The 23,811-nt window shown below is 46.6% G+C and overlaps 1 protein-coding gene across 6 annotated transcripts in view; it reads right to left on the minus strand.

Moving 5' to 3' along the window:
* Positions 1-23,811, minus strand: part of DOP1B (DOP1 leucine zipper like protein B) — a 100,057-nt gene that overhangs the window by 31,831 nt on the left and 44,415 nt on the right. For all 6 annotated transcript variants that reach the window (XM_088794675.1, XM_088794671.1, XM_088794674.1 and 3 more), the window contains 12 exons: positions 21,563-21,659; positions 20,755-20,946; positions 17,848-18,529; positions 15,907-16,178; positions 14,449-14,601; positions 13,659-13,759; positions 12,795-12,985; positions 8,734-10,363; positions 7,649-7,760; positions 6,826-7,014; positions 4,550-4,672; positions 2,996-3,130 (listed from right to left, as the gene is read on the minus strand). In XM_088794675.1, the coding sequence (XP_088650801.1) occupies positions 2,996-3,130; positions 4,550-4,672; positions 6,826-7,014; positions 7,649-7,760; positions 8,734-10,363; positions 12,795-12,985; positions 13,659-13,759; positions 14,449-14,601; positions 15,907-16,178; positions 17,848-18,529; positions 20,755-20,946; positions 21,563-21,659 (3,877 nt within the window). The remainder of the gene's footprint in view (positions 1-2,995; positions 3,131-4,549; positions 4,673-6,825; positions 7,015-7,648; positions 7,761-8,733; positions 10,364-12,794; positions 12,986-13,658; positions 13,760-14,448; positions 14,602-15,906; positions 16,179-17,847; positions 18,530-20,754; positions 20,947-21,562; positions 21,660-23,811) is intronic.

Below are 23,811 nucleotides of genomic sequence, written 5' to 3' on the forward strand. Positions count from 1 at the left end.
AAAAAATCTTTTAAAAAAATGCTCAACGTCACCAGCTACTAGGGAAATACAAATCAAAACCACAATGAGATATCATCCCCTCACACCTGTAATAATGGCTATCATCAACAAGACAAATAATAACAATTGTTGGAGAGGCTGAGGAGAAAAAAGAACTCTCATATACTACCGGTGGGAATGTAGCACAGCCATTATGGAAAACAGTATGGAGGCTCCTCAAAAAATTAAGAATAGAATTACCATATAACCTAGCTCTCTCTCTCCTGGGTATCTACACAAAAAATCTGAAAACATTTATCTGTAAAGATATATGTACCCTGATGTTCACTGCAGCATTATTTACAGTGGCCAAGACATGGAAACAACCAAAGTGTCTTTTGATAGACGAATGGATAAAGGAGATGTGGTATATACACACAATAAAATACTACTCGGCAATAAGAAAAGATGAAATACTCCCATTGGTGACAACATGGATGGGTCTTGAGATTATTATTGTAAGTGAAGTAAGTCAGACACAAAAAGTCGAGAACCATATGATTTCACTCATATGTAGAATATAAAACTGAAAGCAACAAAGGAACAAGACAAACAAAGAAACAAACACTCATAGACACAGACAACAATTTAGTGGTTACCAGAGGGTAAGGGAGGAGGGGGTTGGTAGATGAGGGTAAAGGGGGTCTAATATATGGTGATGGAAGGAGAATTGACTCTGGGTGGTGAGCACACAATGTGATATATAGATGATGTGTTATAAAAATATACACTTGAAACCTATGTAATTTTACTAACCATTGTCACCCCAATAAATTTAAGAAAAATATAAATAAGTAAAAATAAATTGCTAAAATATTCCCCGTCAGTTTTCTCACTATGGGGTGAAAAATGGCTGAAACATTTCTGATTCCAAGGTTCAGCTTTTGTTCACCATTCCGAGTGGGATATCTTGGTTATAAAGAGTCTTATTGTGGTAAATATACATTAAATGTAGTATCTTAACCATTTTTAAGTGTACAGTTCAGTGGCATTCAGTGTATTCCCATTTTTGGGCAACCATCCATGTGCAGGACTTTTTCATCTTCCCAAATGGAAACTCTGTCCCCAGTAGACACTAACTCCTCCGCCAGCCCGACAACCATCATTCTGCTTTCTGTTCTATGAATCTCACTACTCTAGGGACTTCTTATACATAAGTGAAATCGGGTGATATTTGTCCCTTTGTGACTGTCGTATTTAGCATAATGTTTACAAGGTTCATCCATGTGTCAGGAGCTCCTTCCTTTTTAAGGCCAATAGCTCACTCACTGCATTTATGTACAATATCTTGTTCATCCATTCATCTATTGATGGGTGGTTTCTATCTTTTACCATTTTGAATAATGCCATTGTGAACACTGGTGTACAAAAACCTGTTTGAGTAACACTATATACATATTTTTAATAATCACTTTGTCCATTCCGCTAATTTTTATTTAGAGAATTATTCTTAAATGTTTCCTAACTGTATAATTTTAAATCACTTGATAGAAGGCAATTATTTCAAGATTGAAATAAATCCCTAGTTTCTACCAAATTAATTAAGAACAAAACAGCTCCTACAATGTCCATGAAGAGGTCTTTTTTGGTAAAAACAGAAACCGCTAAGGGTATTAAAAACGTTAAACCACTAAGTCTGTTCCGCCTCAAAACCATTGTGCACAACTGAAAAAGGCCTCCGTGCATCATAGACCCGCCCGACTGCTACGGAGAAAGTAAGCAGGAAAACTACAGCAGCTTCATGGTTCAATCACATCGGCCTTCAAATCACTGCTTTTACTGAGGCCAGATGAAATCTCTTCTTTCTCAGAATGTTGTTATGTCCTCTGACATGTATTTTCTACTTTTATAAAAATTATGCAAAATTTTAACTTGTGCTTTGACAAAGCAGCTCTCCTTGACCGAACTCTAGTCAGGCTCCTCCAAGGCCTCTTCCAGGTCGGAACCTTGGCCTGTACGGCTTGACTCTTTCAGCACAAACATTCCGTCCACCCTCCAACAGTAAGGGGCTTGAACAAATGCCAGCATGGTTTCTAGCAGCTCAGGGCTGTGTCTCTAGATGATGACCCAGCCCTTGAAACGCCTGCCTGAGAAAGCTCTAGGCTTTCAAACAATCTGCCATTTGTTTAGCCAATATCTGCGAGGCTCCTGACCTCCCTTTCTTAGAGCATTTATTAAGAAAAGTGTAAGTTATCAATCCTCCCTCTGTCCCTTTGAGATGTATATGCATCCCCTAAAACCCATGAATGTCTTTCTCAAGGACCTTCTCTTGGAAATATCATCATCAGGAAAGACAGGGTCCCGGTCTCCCAGTCCCGGGAGTGTCGGCGCTTACCTTCCCTAAGCACTGCGAGCAAACCCTGAGGGTGTAATCAGTGACCACCCACTGCCGGGGTTTTGTAATTTTCTACTTCCCTGACTTTGCTGGAGCCCCTGCTCGTGATCCCTCGCCTCCCCCTCATTCTGGTGAAAATACCTGGTGATGTCTGCACAAATCAGAACCGAGCTTGGCTCTCTGCCCCACCGCAGTCGTTACTGAATAAAATCAGTCTTGACCACTTTTAACTAGTGTCTGGCGTTGCCTATCTTTGCCGAGTTCCAGGCTGCCAAGTTCCCTGGGGAAAGTGCCAGTTCCCCTCTCTAGAGGTTTTATTCCATTTGGTGTGCAGCAGGTCCTTGATTAGAACTCAGGACCGGCCAGGGCGCTGTGCCGCAGGGATCCAAGGATGAAGGGTGATTCCTGACCGCAGGCGGTCCTCACCTTAACCAGGGGCACCGAAACCTGTGGAGCACATTTCACGCCATCTCCCCAAAGCCCCGTGACAACACCTCCGTTTTTCATCCGCAAATTCCTACTTGCTCTTGCGACCTCTATTTCCCTCCCAAACACAATTTATAAGACGTGGAGTTACGAGAACGGCATGCGTCCATATCTGGAGTTTGCCCTGGCTCTGACCTCGTCGCCTCGGAGCTGTGGCGGCCTCTTCACCACCTCCTTCACCAGCTGCAGCACTGTATCCACCTGCAGGGCACTGAGTGCACAAACCAGGTCCACGAGGGTTAGCTGGGACGCACTTGCCACCGGGACAATCTGCCAAGAAAAGAGTAATTCCTTTAAAGCCCACAGAGAGAAAACAAAAGTCAAAACAACACACAGAAAGTATTCTAGAATAGTGGCCCCTGGAGAAAGAGATTTGTTTTAGTCCTTTCAATGAATATTTAAATGTAAACTGGGTAAAGGGCTCTATTGGTGGAAATCGAGTGAGTTAAGCATTTAATCACAACGTAATCGGCTGATACAAATTAGGACTAAAAGGTGCAGTTGACGATGGGCAGTAACACTGGTATGTTCAAGCTTAGAAAGCATTTTAGAAATAGATACTTAACTTGAAGGAAACAGGCTGGCATCAAGAGATAGCCCCAAAGGTATGAGGACAGTAAGAAAATCAGGTTCACACCAGCTGGCCTTAACAGGAAGCCCTGGTGTGAGAGGCAAACGTTGATACAAGTCTGCATCACATGGTCATATGAACTTGGAACTCTCAGGTTTATCACCAGGGAAGGACCCCACAGGTTACGCAGGGTGGCTGGGGTCACCAGCCACTCACACCTCCAGGGACTAGGAGCCCATGTTGGGCACTGAGATAGTGTCCAGGGGGTGGGAAAGACCCTCTGAGGGAGGTTCAAGGTAGGAACCTAGATGGTCAAGAGCTGGAACAAAGGAAGAGGGATGCTGGTTTTGCAAAAATAGGAAAACCAAGCCCCGGAGGACCTCGTGATAGACCAGCCAGTGGATAAAGAATGCACGAAGCGCAAACTCAAGTTGGGGCCTAAGAATGTGATCGTTTACATTTCCTTTACCATCGCGGACAAGCATAGTTTTTATAAATGAAAGAAGCGCAACATTAACTATGGACTTTGGGCAATAATGACGTGTCATGGGGGGGGGGGTGTGAACCGTGGGGGAGGGCATGCCATGACAGGAGTGTATGGGAACTGTGTGCACCTTCCTCTGATTTGAACTTTTAGGCTGTGAACCTAACGTTGCCCTAAAAACATGAAGTCTTTAAAAAAAAAAGTTCTTTTAAAAAGCTGTAAGATGGTACTACAGCCAGGGAAGGGCCGGCAGGCATCCTCACAGGTAGGACAATGAACCTACTTTAGGGTCATTCCTTAAGCTGGGGTAGGCTCGCTGCGGACTGCTGTCGATGTATACATTACATACATCTTGGATGGGTGCTATTAGACATTAGCTTTAAGAGGTGAAATAGAAATACTATCTATTCACTATAGAGAGATCAGAAAACAGAAGTGGAGGTGGGTGGGCTCCACTCCCCACCCACCCAACACACATATCCAGCTGCAACAAGATTCAGCTGTATGATCTCTTGCACTTAAAACTGCTTGAATACTTTCCCACGTCGGCCTCCGACCTCACCTTTGATTACACACGACTTTCTGGCATTTTTGTAGAGGAAGTTTAGCAACTACCTTAATTTTTTAACTTTACCTTCATCTTACTGTGACGTTTAACTTTTTTTCTGCCCCACACGGCTGCAACAGCGGCTGTTAACTGAACTCCGAGATGGGCCGTCAAGGGGTTCAAGAAGTCTAAAATTTTTTGTCGTATAGTCTAAAAAATAGGGGGAAAAGTTATGGCAGAGTAGTGTCAGGGCTCTCGTGCACTTGATACTTCACCACCACCGTCTGTAAGCACTGGGAGCAGGCCTGGGACCTGTCAGTGGTCCCAACACACCGGGATTGGGGGTTGGGGCTCCCCCCCAGAGGACGTGGACGTGGATGTGTGAGATGCATGGTGGGCAGACCGGTGGACACACGGCTGGCAGAGCTGAGTAGGAAGACTCTAACTAATAAGGACCACCATCCTGGCAGCCGTGAGCAGGGCAGGGGGGAAGGAAGCCACCCACACTTTACAGTGAGAGCGGGGAGACCACACAGCAGAGCCAGCACCATTCCCATCCCAAGACCCCCAGCCTCAGCTTGTCTCAATGGGCCCAGGAAAGGCTCACCCTCATTAGACAGATGCTCTTCAATTTCCAGAAATAAGTACCATTTAACTAATTTTATTGTTTAATCTATTTTAAGTAAACCCGAAACCTGGCCTGGATCACTCACCACCCTCCCTGTCACTACTCATGGATTTTCCTAAGTCCCTGGAATGGCCATGCTCCTTCCTCTGCAAACCCCGTGGGTCTCTGAGCCTCTAGCACCCCTCCCCCAGTCAAATCCTCCTAAGCTGGGCTCTAAGTGCAGCCGCTCTGCCTCAGGAAGGCCAGCCTGACCCCAGACCAGGGCACGTTCCTGGGCTGCACCCTGCTTTTTTCTGTAGCATTATCATCATCATTTTTAAATTGCTGGTTAATGTCTATATCTGCCACGAGGGCAGGGACTTCCTCTATCCTGCCTGTAAACGGGGCTGGGGACACAGCAGCAGGCACGCAGATGTTTGTCAAATGCATGAATTTACTGAATGCTTACTATGTCCCCACTGCCTATGTTTAGTAACACGCTGAATATGACTGAGCACGGGATGGAGATGTCTGCGCTATTCCACCATGGATTTGGGGTACCCGTCCAAGGCCTTGGTCCTTCAGGGAGGGCTTAAAGTTAAGTGCTCAACAAATGTTGGCCATCATCAAAATGAATCCATCAGCCTGTGAGATAGAATACTAATAACAGACCCATTTTACAGATGAGAAAACCGAGGCTCAGAGAGGTTATGTGCCAAAGGGATTTCTTAACCTTTTTTTAAAGAAGATCTGGGCTTTAAGCAAGTTTCTGCTGTAACTTGAGATACAGATTTCCCTTGGAGGGTAGCCCTGGAACAGACAGAATATTCCAGAGGCCTGTGTATCACAGTACCTAAAAGCACCCTGGGTCTACTCCCACTGTCGCCGCTTATCAGGTGTGCAGTCAAGGGCAAAGCACTCACTGTCTGTGCCCCAGTGTCCTCAGCTGTAATTGGAGAATAACAGTATCTACCTCATACGTGAGAACTAAATATGCTCATAAATGGAGACTGTTCTGGATGCTGCCTGGTATCATGCTTCCAACAGAGGAAACTGCAGCACAGGGAGGTTAATGAACTTGCCTGTGATCTCAGGGAGCTGCTGAGCAGGGAGTGGAGCCATGCCATCTGGCTCCACGTGCTCTGAACCGCTCTGCTCAACCCAGGCTCCCAGATGCCTGCGTAAGTCCCAAGACCACCCCTGGCAAAGGGCGCCCAGCTAACATGAGACAAGGCTGCCACACACAGTAGAGCAGAGATCGAGTCACATGTCTGGATGCTTCTGAAGCAGGCTGTTATACCCGAGGGAGAGTGAACAGACATGTTCTATGTTGTGCGTTCCTGGTTTAATAAAAAAACTCAAAGACACCCCCAAATTCCATCCCGACGTGCCCATGTGTACAAGGCACCATTAAGAGCAGAACACAGAGATGTCTTAATAGAGAAGCTTGAGAGAAACAGGTGAGGACTTATGGTACCCCACATCAAACCTCCAAAGACTTTCTTTTCAGTTACAAAAAAAAGAAAAAACGGCAAAGGGGAAATAAAATAGGCTAAAAACCACTCAAAAGTCTACTTTTCCATGAACAGAAAAATGACTCATAATACACAAACTGGAGATTTCTCCTTCAGACTTACTTCTAACTTGGGTTTTATCGAGCACATTATGTTTGATTATTTATGTGTATATTCCCATACCTATTTATTTTTGGCAGGACAATACAAGACAAAAGAAATAAAACACTGGAAGAGCTCACCTTGGTGGTTTTAAAGTAAACGGAAGAGGATCCCTTTGTGGCTCCAAGGAGGTCCACGGGTCTCTTCTGCGCCTCCTCTTTTCTGAGAACATTCCAGAGAAGGGCCATGGTGTTAACGATTCGAGGCAGCTCTTCCAGAATGGCATTCTTAGCATTTTTTAAATTGGTGGGATCACCTACAACAGTGCTCTAGAAATGAAAATGCACATGAGACCTGGCTGCGTCTGTGGCAGCTTTTCCCTTTCCGTGAGGGCGGCAGCAGGTCCCACACGTGGGGTGGAAGCAGCACACTGCCCTGTGCATCTGAACCATGGTTTCTTTCAGAGACGGACGTCTGTGAGCCTGACACTCCACGTTACAAACTCTGTCAGTCATTCGCCCAAAGCATTACCTAACTGCGTTCTCAAATTTAACCTTAGGTAGGGTAGAGCAACTATTAATAACAGCTCAACTGTCTCCCAAGGCAGACTTCACAAACACCACGAGAGCAAGTAAAGAACACGTGGGAATGAAAAGGAAGATAAGCCCGAAATCAAGCAAGTGGCTTTACATTTTATCCCAAATGTCTTTACTGAACAAACAATGGGCTAGAACTAAAGGAGTATCAGAAGAACCAAACCATACTTGCATTACTACGTATATAATTTGCATACATATTTGTATACATGTTGGCATAATATTTGCATTATTTACATGCAGACGTGTTTACATACACATTTGCATTACTTACATAGGTACATTTCTTATTTGAAACAATCATAACTCAGTGAAGACAAAACAATGTTATGTAATTGCCTCCAACTCAGAAAAAAAAATAATTTACCTTTTTATTTTGGTTGGGTTGTTCCAAAAGACAAAAATGACTAATGGTTGTCAGACCCTCCAACAGAGTTAGTGGATAGTCCGGAGAAATGTTTTCTCTCTTGGAGGTTATGCTTTGGTAGAGAAACAAGAAAGTGGTTTTGAGAATTTTGTAAGAACGAGGCCATGACGGTTTTTAATACAAACATAGAAACCAGAGAGATATTACTATCTTAACTAAACCGGGGCTCTCAGACTGAAATACTGTTATAACAGCGACAGGCATGTTGTGTGCTATTTTATACACATGCAGTTACTCTGGGAAAATGTTTTCAGATGTTTTAAAATTTCTGTGAAGGTGATTCATGATGAGACCAGTAAAGTTAACAGGGCTTGTGAGCTGGCAGGACAGGACAGGCAAAGAGTTAACAGGGAGGAGCTTGTGAGTTAGCAGGAACGGGATTAAAACCTCACTGCTTGGCACTGCACCTGCAAACTGACAAGCACCTTACATCCATCATAGGTGGGTACAGAACCGTTCCTAATCGCAGCGGCAACCCCCTGTAAGCTGACATCCATCGTAGATGGGAACAGGATAGTTTCCAGGAGAAGACAATTGGAATGGCAGCCCCCCTGCGAGCTGACAAGCACCCTAGACAAATGTAAAACTCAAGCTAACCAGAAATCTGCCACAGCTCTGTCAGACTGCCCTGGCAAAACTCCTTTTGTCAGTTCCAAACAGAACTCTCCCTCTCTGCCTGACTTTCAAGAAACCTTCTCTTGTTCTTGTAGAGTCTCATGAATGCTTTCATGGTCTATGCATGACCAGGGGTTAATTCTACGCCAACACAATTCACGTTTTTATTTGTTTTACAAACATAACGGTGTGACTGACTTGTCCTGCAACACTGAGCTAGCCTGGGTAGTTGTGTGGAATTAGAAAGACAGGATCTGAACATTGCGTTTCGTGTCACCCCTCTTGACAATGCTCAGCAGGCTTCTGATTAGGAAGAAGTTCTCCTCCAACTGGCTTCTACGGCAAATGCACCATTTATTACAAAAACTACCATTAAAGCAATAATAATGCATTGCAAGGGCTCACCGTACCTGACAGAGAGCTTCACAGACTCGCTTTCATACTGTTTGACCAGCTCATCCAAGTTCTTGCAAATCTGGACAATGAAGGGTGTCACTGTCCAGCCCAGGGACTTTCCGAAGTACGGCAAGGAATGCGTGACCAGGCTCACCCAGGCCGGGTGCATGCCGTAGCCGTAGGCGGGCTGCAGGCCGCGTACCACCGCGGACACCAGCAGCCCCTGGGAGGTGAGCGGGTGGGGCTGCACGTACTGCATGGCGCCGATGGCCTGCTGGAAGTCCAGGGCCCTCCGCCACTCCCGGGACAGGTCCGGCTGGTTCTCAGCCTCCTCCTGGGCCTGGCCCAGGTGATGCTCCAGCACGATCAGCACCTGCAGGAGCTTCAGCAGCTCGATCTGCAGGGGGTGCTCGCTCCAGATCTGGTCCTGGCCCAGGTGGATGAGACTCTCCTCGAAGAGGCTGTCCTCTCGTGGGGCCCGGCCTCGCTCCGGGGTGGCCAGGCCGTAGCGTTTCTGGCTCGTGTGCATGGACGCTGACAGCGACAGCAGGATGAACTCCTGAACTTTGCACCTGTGCAGGAAGCTGCGGATGAACTCCACGTCCTTCCCTCCTGCGGACTTGGCCATTGAGACGAGCTGCGTCATTATTCTAATCAAAACCTCCACACTCTTGACCTGCACGTCCCGGTTGCCCAGGACGTCCCGGTGGGAGACCTTTGAGTAACAAGGGTAATAGCTGCGCAGGAAGCTCAGGCACAGGTAGGTGAGCAGCTCGAGCAGCAGTGAGTGGGGGCACACGTTGGGAGACTGGGTCTGGAGTTTTCCGTAGAAACTCTGGCCAACGAGGGCCTCCTGGTGGCGAGCGAGGAGGTTGGAGATGAGGTTGAGGTGTGCGGTGGAGCTGGTGTCCATGCTGGTCGTGGACACGGCCTCGATAAACTCCTTGGGGTTGGTTTTGAGCACGGCCTCTAACACTGAGAAGGCGTAGAGGACTCTCCGGGAGTCGTAAGGCTGCAGGTAGAGCAGGATGTGCTTGAACAAGCCCTCGATCGTCTCCTGCCTTTCCCGCTGCTGCTTCAGCAGCCTGGACGTGGTGAGGGCCTGCAGCTCCAGGTCGGCCTCCTCGTCACTGGAGAAGGACTCCGAAGCCTGGGTCTTGTCCGAGTCCATGCGCGCCAGGCTTAGCTTGGCACTGGGCTTGTAGGTTTCCGCCCGGAAGGCCGCCAGCAGGGCCGAGCGCCTGGGGTAAACCCTGCCGCCCGTGGGGATGGGTGCGCAGCAGGTCTCTTCATTGCTCAGCTCCTGTGGGTCGTGGGAAGGGGAGGAGAAGGAGGAGGTGTTCTCGCTGTCCGTGTGGGCAGAGCTCGTGTCTGCAGACTCAGTGTGCTCGCTGCTCTCAGTGGCACCACAGGCCGTCCTGTCCAGAAGGTCCACGTAGTAGGGAAGGTCTTCCTCCGGCAGCTCGCCTCCCAGCGGGCCCTTCTCTGGTTCCTTCTCCACCTCGGCCCACATGGCCTCACGGTCCACAGTGGTGAACTGGCTCAGAGGTGTGCCTTCTTCCAGGCTGCCGTCCTGAGGCCCAGGCACTCCATACACCTCTCGCAAAGAGGCTTTCTTCCTGTTAAACCAACGATGCAAGTCTTCTGAAAATTACAAAATGATAAATGACTTCAGAACAGAAGGGTGAACTATGATAACCTACTTCTACAGTGATCTTCATCTTGAAGCCAGACAGAAATTCCCCCATGAAACTGTAACACCAGGGTCTAGATTACAGGACATAAGTAGACAAGTGAACAGGTCTTTAAAATGTTCAAAAATCAGACAATTTAGTTACACTGTCGTGGAAAATATTTATATGACACTGTCATGGAAAATATAAATATTGGGTGGAGGGTGATTTAAAAAAATGTGTATTGTATTTTCTCCCAGCATTTTCCTTTGAAGAACTGTATCCTACAGAAATGTCAGCAAGGCTTCAAAGCTTAAAAAGAGTATTCACTGAACTGTCTTGTGTAAAGACAAACTGGGAAGCAAACAAAACATCCGCAATAAGACATTGAAAAAAATCATGGCACTAGGGATCTGAACAACTATTGTCACCCCACTGGCTACTCAGATTGGGGAAGCAAGTGTCCTTTCTCTTTCAGAGCTAAACAGAGTCCAGTCCCTGATTTTGTTCAGACTCTCAGTAAGCAATCCAATTAAAAAGCTAAAATTAAAAAAGAAAAAAGAAAATCACAGCACATACATGCAATGGACTACTGTTCAGATTTTAAAAAGCTAGGTCTATATGCACTGACACGGAGCCATGTGCAGGATATATGAGGTACGAGAAAACAAAATCAGGCTGCAGAACCGAGCTGTATTAGATGAGCCCATTTAGGGGAGACTATAAAATACAGCTATGCAACGTTGGGAAGAATGCATGCCAAACCAGGAACGTAACTCGCTCTATCAGCTGGCATTACAAGGGACTCTCATTTGTGTTTTTACTTCTTTAGTATTCCAATTTTTTAAACAAGCAATGTTAGTACATCTGTAATCAGAAAATATACAACATTTTAAAATACTCAGATCTCTTTATAAAGGAGTGAAAGCCAGAAGTCTTTGGTATTGCCAAATACTTTTAATATGCAGCTTTCAACAAATCTCTTCCATGAACGTTAAGTAAGACCAGGCAAGAAGGAAGAGTAAGACATTAGAAATAGATGTGCTGCTGTTGCACACAGCAGTGTTTTACAAGCCGATTTCTACCAGACAACAGAAGTAGAGTGGGGGCAAGCAGCACACATCCAGTTGCCTCTGGAGAAGAATGTAGCAGAGGAAAGCTGAAGGCAGCAGCAAATATAGCAGCTGGAGGGCTGTGAGCCTTTTAAAACCCAATAAACTGTGGAGTTAAAACTTTCTTCTTAAAACAGAGAAAGGAATACTAAAAATTAAGCACTATAAATGACAGTCAAACTTTTAAGAAGCCGCTTAGTTAATACTTCCTTGAATTTTACTTTCTCATAACATGGAATGATGAAATGCCTCCTTTCTGAGACGCAGCCAGCTGGTCTTCCTGATGGAGAGCTAGAAGGTACAGTTTCAGGCAAGGAAACTGTGGAGGGAGAATGCCCTCTCAGAAGTCGTTGCTTACTTTGGTGCTAGGCTGCCTTTCTCTGTAGGTTAGACTGAGACAGACACAGAGTGTTTACAACCCAGCGAGCTAAAGGAACTAAAGTAATGCCGTTCATGAGCTATGCTAGACGTTAATCCTCGTTTACGGACCTCATCAGGTTTATTTCACTGTTTCTTTTCGGTTCTTCTTCCTTCCTACATTCTTTTATTTGTGTCAACGTTGCCTCTGGAAGTTCTCTGAATCAAAAGCCTTATTTCTTCTGCATTTCTGACTACGTGTTAACAGAATATTCTAGTTGGAAAGAACCTTAGAGAGCAGATAGAAAAGAAACCACTTACCCTGTCACTGAAGGCTCACAACTAAGTTATCTTTATAAGCTAATGTACAACTGACCAGGAGACATGCAAATTTCACATTCTCGGTCATTCGTATTTGAAGGCACCCTGAACTATCCTGTGCCCAGGTCTCAGCAGCGACCTGGACAGACGTAAGTGCTGGCCTCGTGAACCCACACCTCAGGCTGCAAGTGTCCCTTTCCAAGGGAAGGTGTTGGCTTTGGAGAAGTGAGGATAGAAGGTCTGTTATTCTCTCCTCCTACCTTACATGCTCTTGAACTACTTTGTCTGGCAAAAGAATCAAGAATTAGCTATTTTCCTTGGACCATGGGCTACTAAAATTTTCCTATTTTATAAAAAATCTGGTATTTTTAGTGAAAAGAAATCCACTACCTAGCATTTCTAAGTGCTCGTTCATCTGATGCTAAAATTTTAAAAGTCTGCACAAGTTTACAAAGTACCTTCACACTGTTTGAATCTGGCAAACCACCAAGTGGATCAGAGTGCCCTAACTGTCACAAGGTCACAAGGGGCAGCGGGATCCAGGCCGCTCTTTCCTCCCTCCGGGGCCCGGGGACCCGGGGACACAGAGCTGGCTCTGTGCGGCGTGCTCACCTGCCGAGTTCTCCTGCTTGAGGCAGTGAATGGAGGTCCGCTGGGTTTTGGGCTGGAGCAGGAGCAGGAGCACAGGTTCGAGGATGCGTGCCACGTCACCAAGGGAGAGCGCCCGCACCAGCCAGCCCTGGGCAGCCGCGCCAATGGCGCCGTCCGTGCAGGTCAGGCTGTCCAGTACAACGAACAGGGACCTGTGTGCGGAACCACACCACTGAGTCAGTGTCCAGTGCCCCTGTGTGTCAGGACACCCCCAGGGAGCTTCCCTCACGGGGCCTGGAGACCCATGCAGACGAGGATAACAAGATTTCGATCTTGTTTTCATGCTAGAATCAGCGGGGCAGCTTTTAAAACCCAATGCCCAGGCCTCACCCCAAATCGGTTAAATGCGACTGTGGGGGTCGGCCCCAATGAGCTGGCATCTAAGGCTGTGTGTCTGGCCCCACACCTAGAATTTTGGAAACAAGGTAGGGGATTTTTACAAAGCAATGTGGACTATGGCGTGTGGTTCATGACATTGCAGGTATATTCACCCAGTGTGGCCACCGCTCCAGTCACGGTCTCGCCCACCTCCGTTTCCCTACAAGGTCCCCGCTGGGGCATGTTCTCACAGCTCCACAGGTGACTCAGAGGCACGCGGGCCACCTCCCTCCCCAACCACAGTAATAAAATTCCTACCACGTATCTATTCACATGCGTCCGGCCTAAATTCACTTAGGGGAACATGGGACTTGTTTGCTAAGCAAGAATATGGGGTCATGTTGTCAATGTCACACATCTCTCCCTCCCAAGCCCAACATGCGGACCAGGAACCTCTGCAAAGTGTCCTTTTCAATTAAGGGTCAGTGATAACGAAGACGGCCTCACCTATCGAAGGAACGATTGTGAGATGTCACTCGACTGCCTTGGATCTCTCGCGTCAGGTGCCAGATGACGGAAAATCTAAACAGAGCTTCCAATCTTGTTCCCTTGATTAGGAAATAAATGAGAGTGAGAGACCTGGTTTCCTAACAGAATGCCGATTTCGGTCACAGAGAACCCAACGTGAAAACAAATGAGAGCTCAGGAGAAAGACAGCAGCCACGGCAGAGGCAGGATCCTCTCTGTGCCTGGTGTCTGACTGGCCGGGAGGGAAGGCAGACCTGCACCCTGTCTCTCCTTGCCCTCTTTACCACAATGCACTTTGGGGAAAGCGCATAGTCTAGACTCGGTGTTAGTCCGTGTCCAGAGTCACAAGTAGGCCTGTGGCCGAAGGCGAACACAAGACAGCACAGGGTTGTCGTGCCCTTTGGAAGTGACGGCCAGGCAGCTTAGAGCACCGGGACTGCAGGGCTTAGGGGCCCACACCGTCTCGGCACTACAGACGCCCTGTGGGTTACCTTCAAGGCCCTGCGAACTTTGAGGGAGTTGGGCAGACCTCCCGGTGGGCCTGAATGTCGACACAAACCATGGTTTTAGGGCTCGAAAGGAGTGGCTCGTGCTTCGGGGGTCCTCCCAGTCCTGAAGTATAACAGTCCCGCTCATCAGTCAGGATGTCCACTGAGCCCCAGAAGGATTCAGCTGGATATACGGAAGTCTGGCCTGGGCACGCAAAGCGACAGGCTGGCTCAGCACTGGGACTGCTGCAGGATGGACGTCATTGGCTGGAGACACCCACCTTGTCAGGGTCCAGGAGGGCGTGGCAGATGATGTCCTCGCAGATGTTGGCCGTCGGGGCCAGGCAGTGCAGCCGGTAAAATAATTCCACACAGGTGACGTGATGTTCCCGGGTCTCCTTGTTCAGCTGATTCCAAAGCCCACGAGCCACCCTCTGGGACGAAGGGGACACCGTGTGAACACAGGCTGCACCTGCTCACTTCTTCCTCGCACCAGTCCAGTCCCAAGAACCTGGCTTCTACTTTCATTTGCTACGTGAGAATCCTTAACACACAAAGAAACACTGCCAACAAACAAAACAAAACAAACCCAAAGCAAACCATGAAAGCCACCAGAAGTCATCCAGGCAAGAGGCAACATTCCAGGTTACACCTGGAGCTTCCTGATCAGCTGAGAGCCTTCACTTTCAGAGCGGGAATCAGCTGGAAGCCAGAAGCTGCTGGCTGACACATCCTTCCAGCCAGCGCACAGAGGCCTCTTGTGGGCCTGCAGTGGGGTTCAGAGACGCGCCCTCTAGGAAGGGTGGGGGATGTGCCCTGGTCACTAGTCTTGAGGTGGACTCTGTAGCACCTCACCAGCTGGGGTGGGCTCAAATTGGCTTTCAGCTTTAATTCCACAAACCTATTTGTTACACTTCTGTGCAGAATGCTGAGGCAGATGCCTGGCTCACTTTCAGGACACAAACTGTTTCCCAAGTTGAGTCCTCCATCTCCCCAGCCCGATCTTAGCTCCTTGAACATACGGGATCTCCGGATCTCCGACCAACTGCCGCCCCTCCCTAAGTCCCAGGGAGCCCCAGCGGGGGTGCTCGATCTAACAGGGTGGGACTCAAAAGGAGGGTTGGTCCCCTCTTCCAGGAGGAGGATTTCTGAAGGGATTCTTCCAGGTCATAGAAAAAGATTGTTTCATGGGTTATAATACTTTAGGTACATCTTTGATCAAAGAACTTCTTTTTCTGGCCCATTCGTTTCTATCTGACAGAACTGTTTTCTCTGCACACATCAAAATAACCACTGACTAGGTCGAGCCCCTTAACCATTAATTAATTAATTAATTATTAATCTAAGTGAATGTGGTTTCCAATTATCGAGTTACAATTAAACCTCTGACACTGAACACTCATGCCACGGCCAGAAACTGTTTGTACCAAGAGCCCAGGGCAGGCACAAGTCTTGAGCAACCCACTGGGTGTCACCAGAGCTGCCATACTTCTTATCGCAGTGACTACAGCCTTATGAACAACTTTCTTCTTTTATTTTATTTTATTTATTTATTTATTTATTTTTCAAGGAGGGCACAGCTCACAGTGACCCTGCGCAGGGATCGAACCAGCAACCTTGGTGCAACCAGCACCACGCTCTAACTAACTGAGCTAACCGGCCACTCCTAAGGGACAACTTTCAATGGTCTGGGAAGAGGATCCCAGGGTCCCAGCCACCCTCTTCCCGGTGGGAAATACCTGATAGAAGTCTGTTTTCTCCGCAACGACCTTCAGTATTCCTGGTGCAATGGGAGGAACTGTTACCATCTGCAGTTTGCCGAAAAATGGGTTGTACCCAGAGCTTTTGTAGCGTTTCATCTTGTCTTCGATGACAAGTGCTAGGGACTGGGAATGGTTTATCACTTCCAGCAGAGTGGAGATGGCCACGTTCTGGAGGTAGCAATCGGTCACGCAGCAGCAGATGGTCATAAGGGATTTCAGCCACGAGGGAAAATTGGAGTTGCTGGCACCTGAAAGCAAGCCCACCAGAGAAGACGGAAACAAACAAAGCCACATGAGAATGGCACACCTATCAGCAGATTCCAAGACACCCTCAGATCCGGGAAGTCACCTGGACTTCCAAGGTGTAATAATCTCCTGATGGTGACATGCTATGCAGGTATCACTCAGGGCCAGAGGACAAATGAGACTGAATTTGGTTTCATAAGCTTACTGGATTATTCAAATTCCGCCAGTGTCCATCTCAGGGCTTTGAGATGATTCAAATGTTTATTTTTCTTTTATTTAAAAAAATTTAGATCTAGTAAAACTCACACATTTTGGTGTAGAGCTCAAAATATTTTTTCAGGGCTCTCTTGGTGGTAGGACACCTGCCATTAACTTTAGAAGGGCTAAAAATATTTGGAGGATGTCCATTCTCAACGCAGTTCTTCCAAGTATCATTGGCAGCTGGAGCCAAGACACGAATTGCACGGGAAATTTAAGGTCATGACTCCCAGATGGAAAATCTTTGCTCTGTTCTCACCACCTGATGACTCTTTCTTGTTTTCCACCTTCCCCTCTATCCTTTTTTTCTTTAAAGTGCTCACTGCCTGCTATGGACTGAGTTGTATCTGCCCACAACACATATGAGGAAGCCCCAATCGCTAAGGGGATGGTTTGCATGTGGGGCCTTTGGGAGGTAATAGGTTTAGATGACGTCCTGAGTGTAGGCCCTTCACATGGGGTTAGCGCCCTTACAAGGAGAGACATCAGCGAGACGCCCCCCCACCCCCACCCCCACATACTCTCAGGATGTGAGCATCCAGTGAGGAGGAGACCATCTGTAACCACAGGGCAAGTTCTCACAGAAACCCACTATGCTGGCCTCCTGGTCTAGAACTTCAGCCCCAGAACTGTGAGAAAATAAAGTTCTATCATTTAAGCCACCCTGTCTATGGTGTTTTGTTAGGGCAACCTGAGCAGACACTGCCTGCTCTGGGTCAAACTGTGTCCCCCAAATATTGTGTTAAAGTCCTAACCCTAGGACCTCAGACTGGGACCTTATTTAGAAATAGGGTCGATGAAGATGTAATTAGTCAAAATGAGGTCACAGTGGAGTGCGCTCCTAATCCAATGACAGGTGTCCTTATAAAAGGGAAATCTGAAACACACACAGGAAAAAGATCATGCAAAGACTGGAGTGATACTGCGACAGCCGAGGAACTAACAGAAGCAGGAGGGAGCCTGGAACAGGTTCTTCCCCAGCACGTGTGGAGGGAGCACGGCCCTGCTGACACGTTCATCTCGCACTTCTGGCCTCTAGAGCTGTGACAGAATAAATGTCTGCTGTTTAAACCACTTAGTCTGTGGTACTTTCTGATGGCAGCCCTAGCAAACTAATACACAAATCGTTAATAACAGGTCTCATGAAACAGTCAATTTGCCAACTATTATTAAGCACCTTTTATGTTCCAGACCTTTTAATGGGCTGTGCTGGACACTCAAAGTTTAAAAATATAGACCCAGCCTCACCAACCTGCTCTCCAGTGAGACACAAAAGCCTGCACAACTAATTACACAAGGAAGGAAACGTGCCATAGTTCCTTCTTGGCTGACATGATTTTAGCTCCCTGTCACTGTCAGTGGCCTGAGAACCTCGAGTCGTCCAGATAGCCATTAGCGGGGCTGCCCTCTCACCGGGAAGCTGGAAGAGCGTGTCGCAGAGCTGCTCTGTCTCCTCCTCGGACAGGTAGACGGGGAAGGTGGCACACTCCAGCAGCAGGTGGCAGGCGGCAGCGAAGGCCTCCCTGCAGCCCTCCCCTGGGCTCCCCACGCCAATGACCACCTCGTCCACGGCCCAGCCTCCTTCCTTCTGTCCAGAGCTGCTGGGCAGAGGCGATGGCAACTCTGCAGTTTTTGTCTTAAATGGAGACCCTCGAACTGTGAACAAGTCTGAGAGCATCTGTTTAAACTGAGGTACACTGATGGGCTTGGCCTCCCACGAGTTCTTCCTGTCGGGCTCGCTGAGCTCACGGCCGTGCATCCCGCCCGGGTCCCTCTGCCCTGCAGACTCTTCGGCCTTGCCCTCCTCTCCGGAGGTTGTGAGTTGTTCCCCAAAGATGTTCTTGTGGGCAAAGTTGGTGATCAGCTCTTGGATGCAAAACAATGTGCTCTGCATACTCCCGCCCTTCTTCCAAACATCGTCCTTCTCCGGAGAGACTCTGGGGACCCTCAGGTGCTCAGAGAGCTCTGGCGACGATGCACTGAGCCCGATTCCACTGTCTTCAGATTTAAGTGGAGGAAACGAAGCGTCTTCGTCACCTGGAATCACTGCCTTTGTGTCTACAATTATCTCACCATTTTCACCTTTTATTGGACTCTGCAAAAAATGGAAGTTTGTAATGTACATCTTATTAGACCAGCAGGTTGAAATATCAATTTAGGCAAACCATAATGTGTACTTCCTGGTTTTCAAAATCCTCATTCTCTACACCAAGAGAATCCCTGTGTACAGTGTATAATAAAACGAGGTGGTACACAAGGGCAGGAGAGGCAGCAGGCCCAGAGAGGCTGACACACTGCCACACTTGCTGGGGAGGCCGGTTTTGAGCCCAACTTTGCACTATTTATACAGACCCTTCTGTGTTAAAAAAAAAAGTTAGTTAAAAACAGTTTATGACAGATGTAAAAATATGAATGAGGAAATTGGGCTGAGGATAAAGGCATGAAGAAATAAAATCAGAGGAGGAAGCTAGAACAAAGTGTTTAGACACACATACATTCACGTACATAAAACGCATACATACATATGGTTACAGAAAGTCCTCACTGAGTGTTGTCAATAGGTTCTGCGACTTTAAGCAAAACGGTGTATAAGGAAACCAACTTTATTGTAGACTAACTGATACAAACAATAGTTAACATCCTATGGCATCTCATCAAGGTTAAAATGAAACATTATTTGAGGGCCTGCTGTATACATTATTTTGTGGCTTTTCCAAAGGGATGACACTTCAATCTTCAATGAATCAACCTCTTTTCTTTTCTTATACTGTTACTTAGATAATATGACATTACATTTAAAATTCTTCAGCATTTAACTCACTGTCCTCTCTAGGGAAGAACGAAACAGTATTATGGAATTTTTGAAACATGTTCTTTTTAAATTGTAGACTACACATACTTAAATTTTACATCTTAAATCATTTTTAGGATATTTTTCTTCAATAGCTAGAACAGCCAGGAAAAAAAAGGACTAACTGCGAAACTGAAGCAGCGATCTGTACTGAGCCTGTGAAGTGGGATGCAAATCCTACCAGGCAGCTCATCCGCCCCCCAGCACCAAACAATAAACATCGCTCTTTCAGGAATGTCTCACTTTTTAGTCTGTTCACGCCTGTCTGCCACTGTCCCCAAGTGATGTCAAGGGCACAATTTTCACATCTCTAGACAAAGTAGAAAATAAGAATAATTCAAAGACCACAGGCCTCAAACCGCTTGTGGACCTCTAGCTGTTAGTCTTTTTAGAGGATGATTTGGCAGCATCTCTCTCAGTTTAAAAGGAAATGGGTTTGATTACAATCCATTTCTAGGAATTGACCATTCAGAAACACATGCCACTATGAACACGCTGTAGGAGGCTGCTGACTGCAGCACTGTTGGTAACAGGGAAAAATGAGAAGTAACCTGAATAACACCAGTGGGGGCGCGAGGAGTGGGTGAAGAAACGCAAAGCCATACCACAGACCACCATGCAGAGGTGTAAACGGAATAAGACACCGCTGTGTATGCCAATAGGGAAGAATGTCCCCGAGCAAAGCAAATCAGGGAACAGTGTATGTTATGGGTTGAACTGCGTTTCCTAACGACAATGAAATCCTAACCCCAGTACCTGTCACCAGGACCTTATTTGGAAATAGGCTGCTTGCAGGTAATCAAGTTAAGAGGAGGCTGTTAGATGGGCCCTAATCAAATATGACTGGTGTCTTTATAAAAAGAGGAAATTGGAACACCCAGACCCCCACACAGGGAAGACACCACGTGACGATGGAGGCTGAGATCAGAGTGATGAGTCTGCAAGCCAAGGAATGCCCGAGTGCCAGAAAACTATCAGAAGCTGGGTGAAGCATGGACACCGCCTCCCACACAGCTCTCGGAAGAAACTGACCCTGCCCACTCCTTGATCTCAGATCCTGGCCTCCACAACTGTGACACAGTAACTTTCTGTTATTTGAATCAGTTGGTCTGTGGTACTTTGTTACTGCCATCCAGAGAAACTAACATCTCACTTCTATTTTAGGAAAAGAAAATTACACACAGACAAACAAGCATAGAGAGGGTCTGGACAGTGAGCTCTAGCAAACCATAGCTGTAGTTAGAGGCTGGCACAGGGGTACAGGGGTAGGCGTGAAGTAAAGGGGGGCTAACTTCTATACTAAAAAGTTTTATAAAGGATTTGGGGATTTGAGAAGCATATTTTTAGACATCACCTACATGTCTTCTAGTGTATTCCTATCCTAACCAACCCTCATTACTTTCTGCTCCCCAGGAAGGCATATGCTTCTGTAAGCCCAGAGAAGCACTTGGGCTCCTCGCAGCACGTACTGAGTTTCCACTTGGGGGTTCCGCGTCTAGGTAGGACGGAGGCATCTGGACTTTGCTGAGCACTTTGAAACACGTCTTCAAGGCGTGAGTGAGTTCAGGTAAGCTTAAGGCCTCCATTTCCTCAGCCAGAAGCTGCGCCAGGCAGCCCAGCACCTGCGGGAGGTACTGGGTTTGCACCTCAGAGTAAAGTTCCTGTGAAATAAAGACACAGGTTTCACCAACAGAGTTTTCAGTTTACAATCACCGGGAACAAATGCATCTCAAAATGGCACCTTAGAAAATTCAATTTCTGTTTTAGAGCACAAGGAAGATTCACGTTAATCCCCAAATTAGAAAACAATATTTCTGTTTGATCCAGATAAATCCATGGATGTTTGTCCCGGCCTTTTAAGTGACTTTATCCTTTCTAATAGGAAATCATTGCCACATTTATCTCTATATTAAGAAAATTATTTTCCTTTGAGGAAATTGGCCAACTGCAGAATTTTACGTAGGAAATTAATTTACTTCCACTCCTAAATCACTACAGTCCAAGATGATGCCAATTCATCACCTGGTTCACGTAACTTCAGCTCAGCCCACACACAGCTGGCTCAAGCATTCTAACCCCTTTTAAATAAGACATAAAAGATACAGAAGATTACGTCCAGTGATATCTTCCATGCTGAAACAACCATTAAAACAGTGCTGTGTGTTTATGTGAAACGACTTTGTGGTAAGTTTAGGTTTGTTAAACAGGCCGACAACACTAATAAGAACATATATAACAGCAAGCATTGAGCTAGCGCTTCACAGCAAAAGGCCTCACCAGGGGAATGACATCCAGAAGGAACACGAGGAGGGTGCAGAGCTCCGAGACCGTGGGGGGAGGCGTGGTAGTCTTCCCACCCGTGAAATGCGCTGGCCTACATACATCACAGGAAAGAAAAACAGATCAATCCTTTCTCCGACAATAATTTCAAGCATTTCTTGAATTTCCAATATAGTTACTTAGTCTATTTCAAACATAATGAAAAGCAGCATCTATCGTTCGAATCATTAGGCTTCGGTGCCTAAAACGACCTGACATAGTGAAGTGTCCGTAAGTGTCTTGCATCTGCTTGTCTCCAAAACGGGTTCACTCTGACTTGAACTTCATCAGCACAGATGATGGTACAGCTCATGTGGGACCCACACCCAGCACATCTGGAGAGCTGTTAACAGCAGGATTCCAGGCCCACAACCCCAGACCAAATGCCTGGTCCAGGGGGAGGAGTCTGGCTAGAGAGGGACGCAGGCCAACACCTGTCTGCTCGCTGCAGGAGCCACCTGAGCCGGCTCCCAGCGCCTCCTGTGTATCGAGCTCACCCACACGAGCTGCTTAGATACTTCCACTCCCATACAGACATGTATCTCCACTGCTCAATGCTATTGGTAGCTGCTTCTCTTATACTGAAACTCAGTACTTTTTTTTTTTAATTTAGTGGTGTGACACTGGTAATAAAATTATATTTTTCAAGTGTACAATTCTATAATCCATCATGTATACATTGCATTGTGTGCTCACCACCCAGAGTCAGTTCTCCTTCCATCACCATATATTTAACCCCCTTTACCCTCTCCTCCCTCCCCCCCAACCCTTTTCTACCTTACCCCCTTACTCTCTGGTAACCACTAAGTTCAACACTTTTTTAAAAAATAAGAAGGCAACAGGTTAAAGAGGTCAGTTAAAAAGTATATATTGGTTCTCAAAAGAGAGTAACTTTGGGTTCATCGAGCTATCACTGTACAACTCAACCCGAGTCCGTTTTCTTCATTGTAAATTATCACTGAGTTACACTGGAGTTTATCTTCGCAAGAGAATGACTGAAGAACTGCATACACACATCCCAGTGTACAAAGACACAGGACAAAGATGGTCACACAGTGGTACGTGCAACGAAGAAAACGTTGCAACTGGTTTATTCACACAATGGACAACTACATTTGAGATGAGCGAAGGCGATATGTATGTTACAATACCGACAGAGCAGCAAAGGATTGCAAAATGTCATATACCACTTGATACCACTTACATAAAATTTCAATAGATAAAACAGGTTGTGTCACTTCTGGATACACACTTGTTATAAAAGAACAGGTAATGTCATGGGCAGGATGATGTTCACGCCAGGACGAAAGGAGCAAAGTGTTGGGAAGGTGAACAGTTAGCTCTATCTAGGCAGCAACATTTTATTCCTTTAAAAAAACCTGAAAGCCAATGGCCAAATGTTATTATAGCTACAATTTCAGCAATGGGTGCGTGTGGGCCTGATATTATTTCCTGTCCTTTCTTACATCTGAAATGTTTCATAGTTAATTTTTTTAAAGAAAGCATACCTCATAACTGAAATGGAACTAGGCTGACCAAAATACACTCTAGCCTCAGTAGGCCAGGCCTTGCTGTTATCTATGTATCCAAATACCATTAATCTAATCACTGCAAATATGAATGCCTCCTGGGGCTTGGCACCAGAGGCGGAAAAGCATAGCGGGGGCAGCTGGGAAGTCCAGCATTCCTGGTTTCTAATCTCGGCTGCCGCTAATTTGCAATGCCACACAAGGTACTTGCTATGTCTCTGGGCTCTGGCTTTCTCATATGACAGACGTGCTTCCTTCGCTTGGGGGTGTGCTGAAGCATTAATGGGTATGTTTGTTTGTAAGCCTTTCAGGCCCGAGGATGGCCCACGACAAACATTCCTAAGTAAAGCTTCTATTACAGCTGCTGGTACATGAAGACAGTGCCATAGCACAGAGCACTCGGAGGAACGGTGACGAGAACAAAGCTGTGCAGTGTGACTCACGGACAAAACGGGGTTTGAGAGACTGCACCATTTCTCCTTTAATGGGAAAATGATGTGGGAAAGGGCTCTCAGGAGAGCGTGCTATTCCCCGGAGGGTGGCACCCCTTGAAGTTTTGAGGTGGTACAATACACCAGATTAAAAGTGACGGTAAAGCTGGTTACAGTAGCTTAAAACATGAATGCTTTATCTGATGAGTTCGGCACGAATTTCAGTAAGAATTTACGAAGACTGATG

Source organism: Rhinolophus sinicus, chromosome 17, assembly GCF_057876585.1.
Source record: "Rhinolophus sinicus isolate RSI-liver-muscle chromosome 17, RSI-T2T, whole genome shotgun sequence".
Taxonomy (NCBI): Eukaryota; Metazoa; Chordata; class Mammalia; order Chiroptera; family Rhinolophidae; genus Rhinolophus; species Rhinolophus sinicus.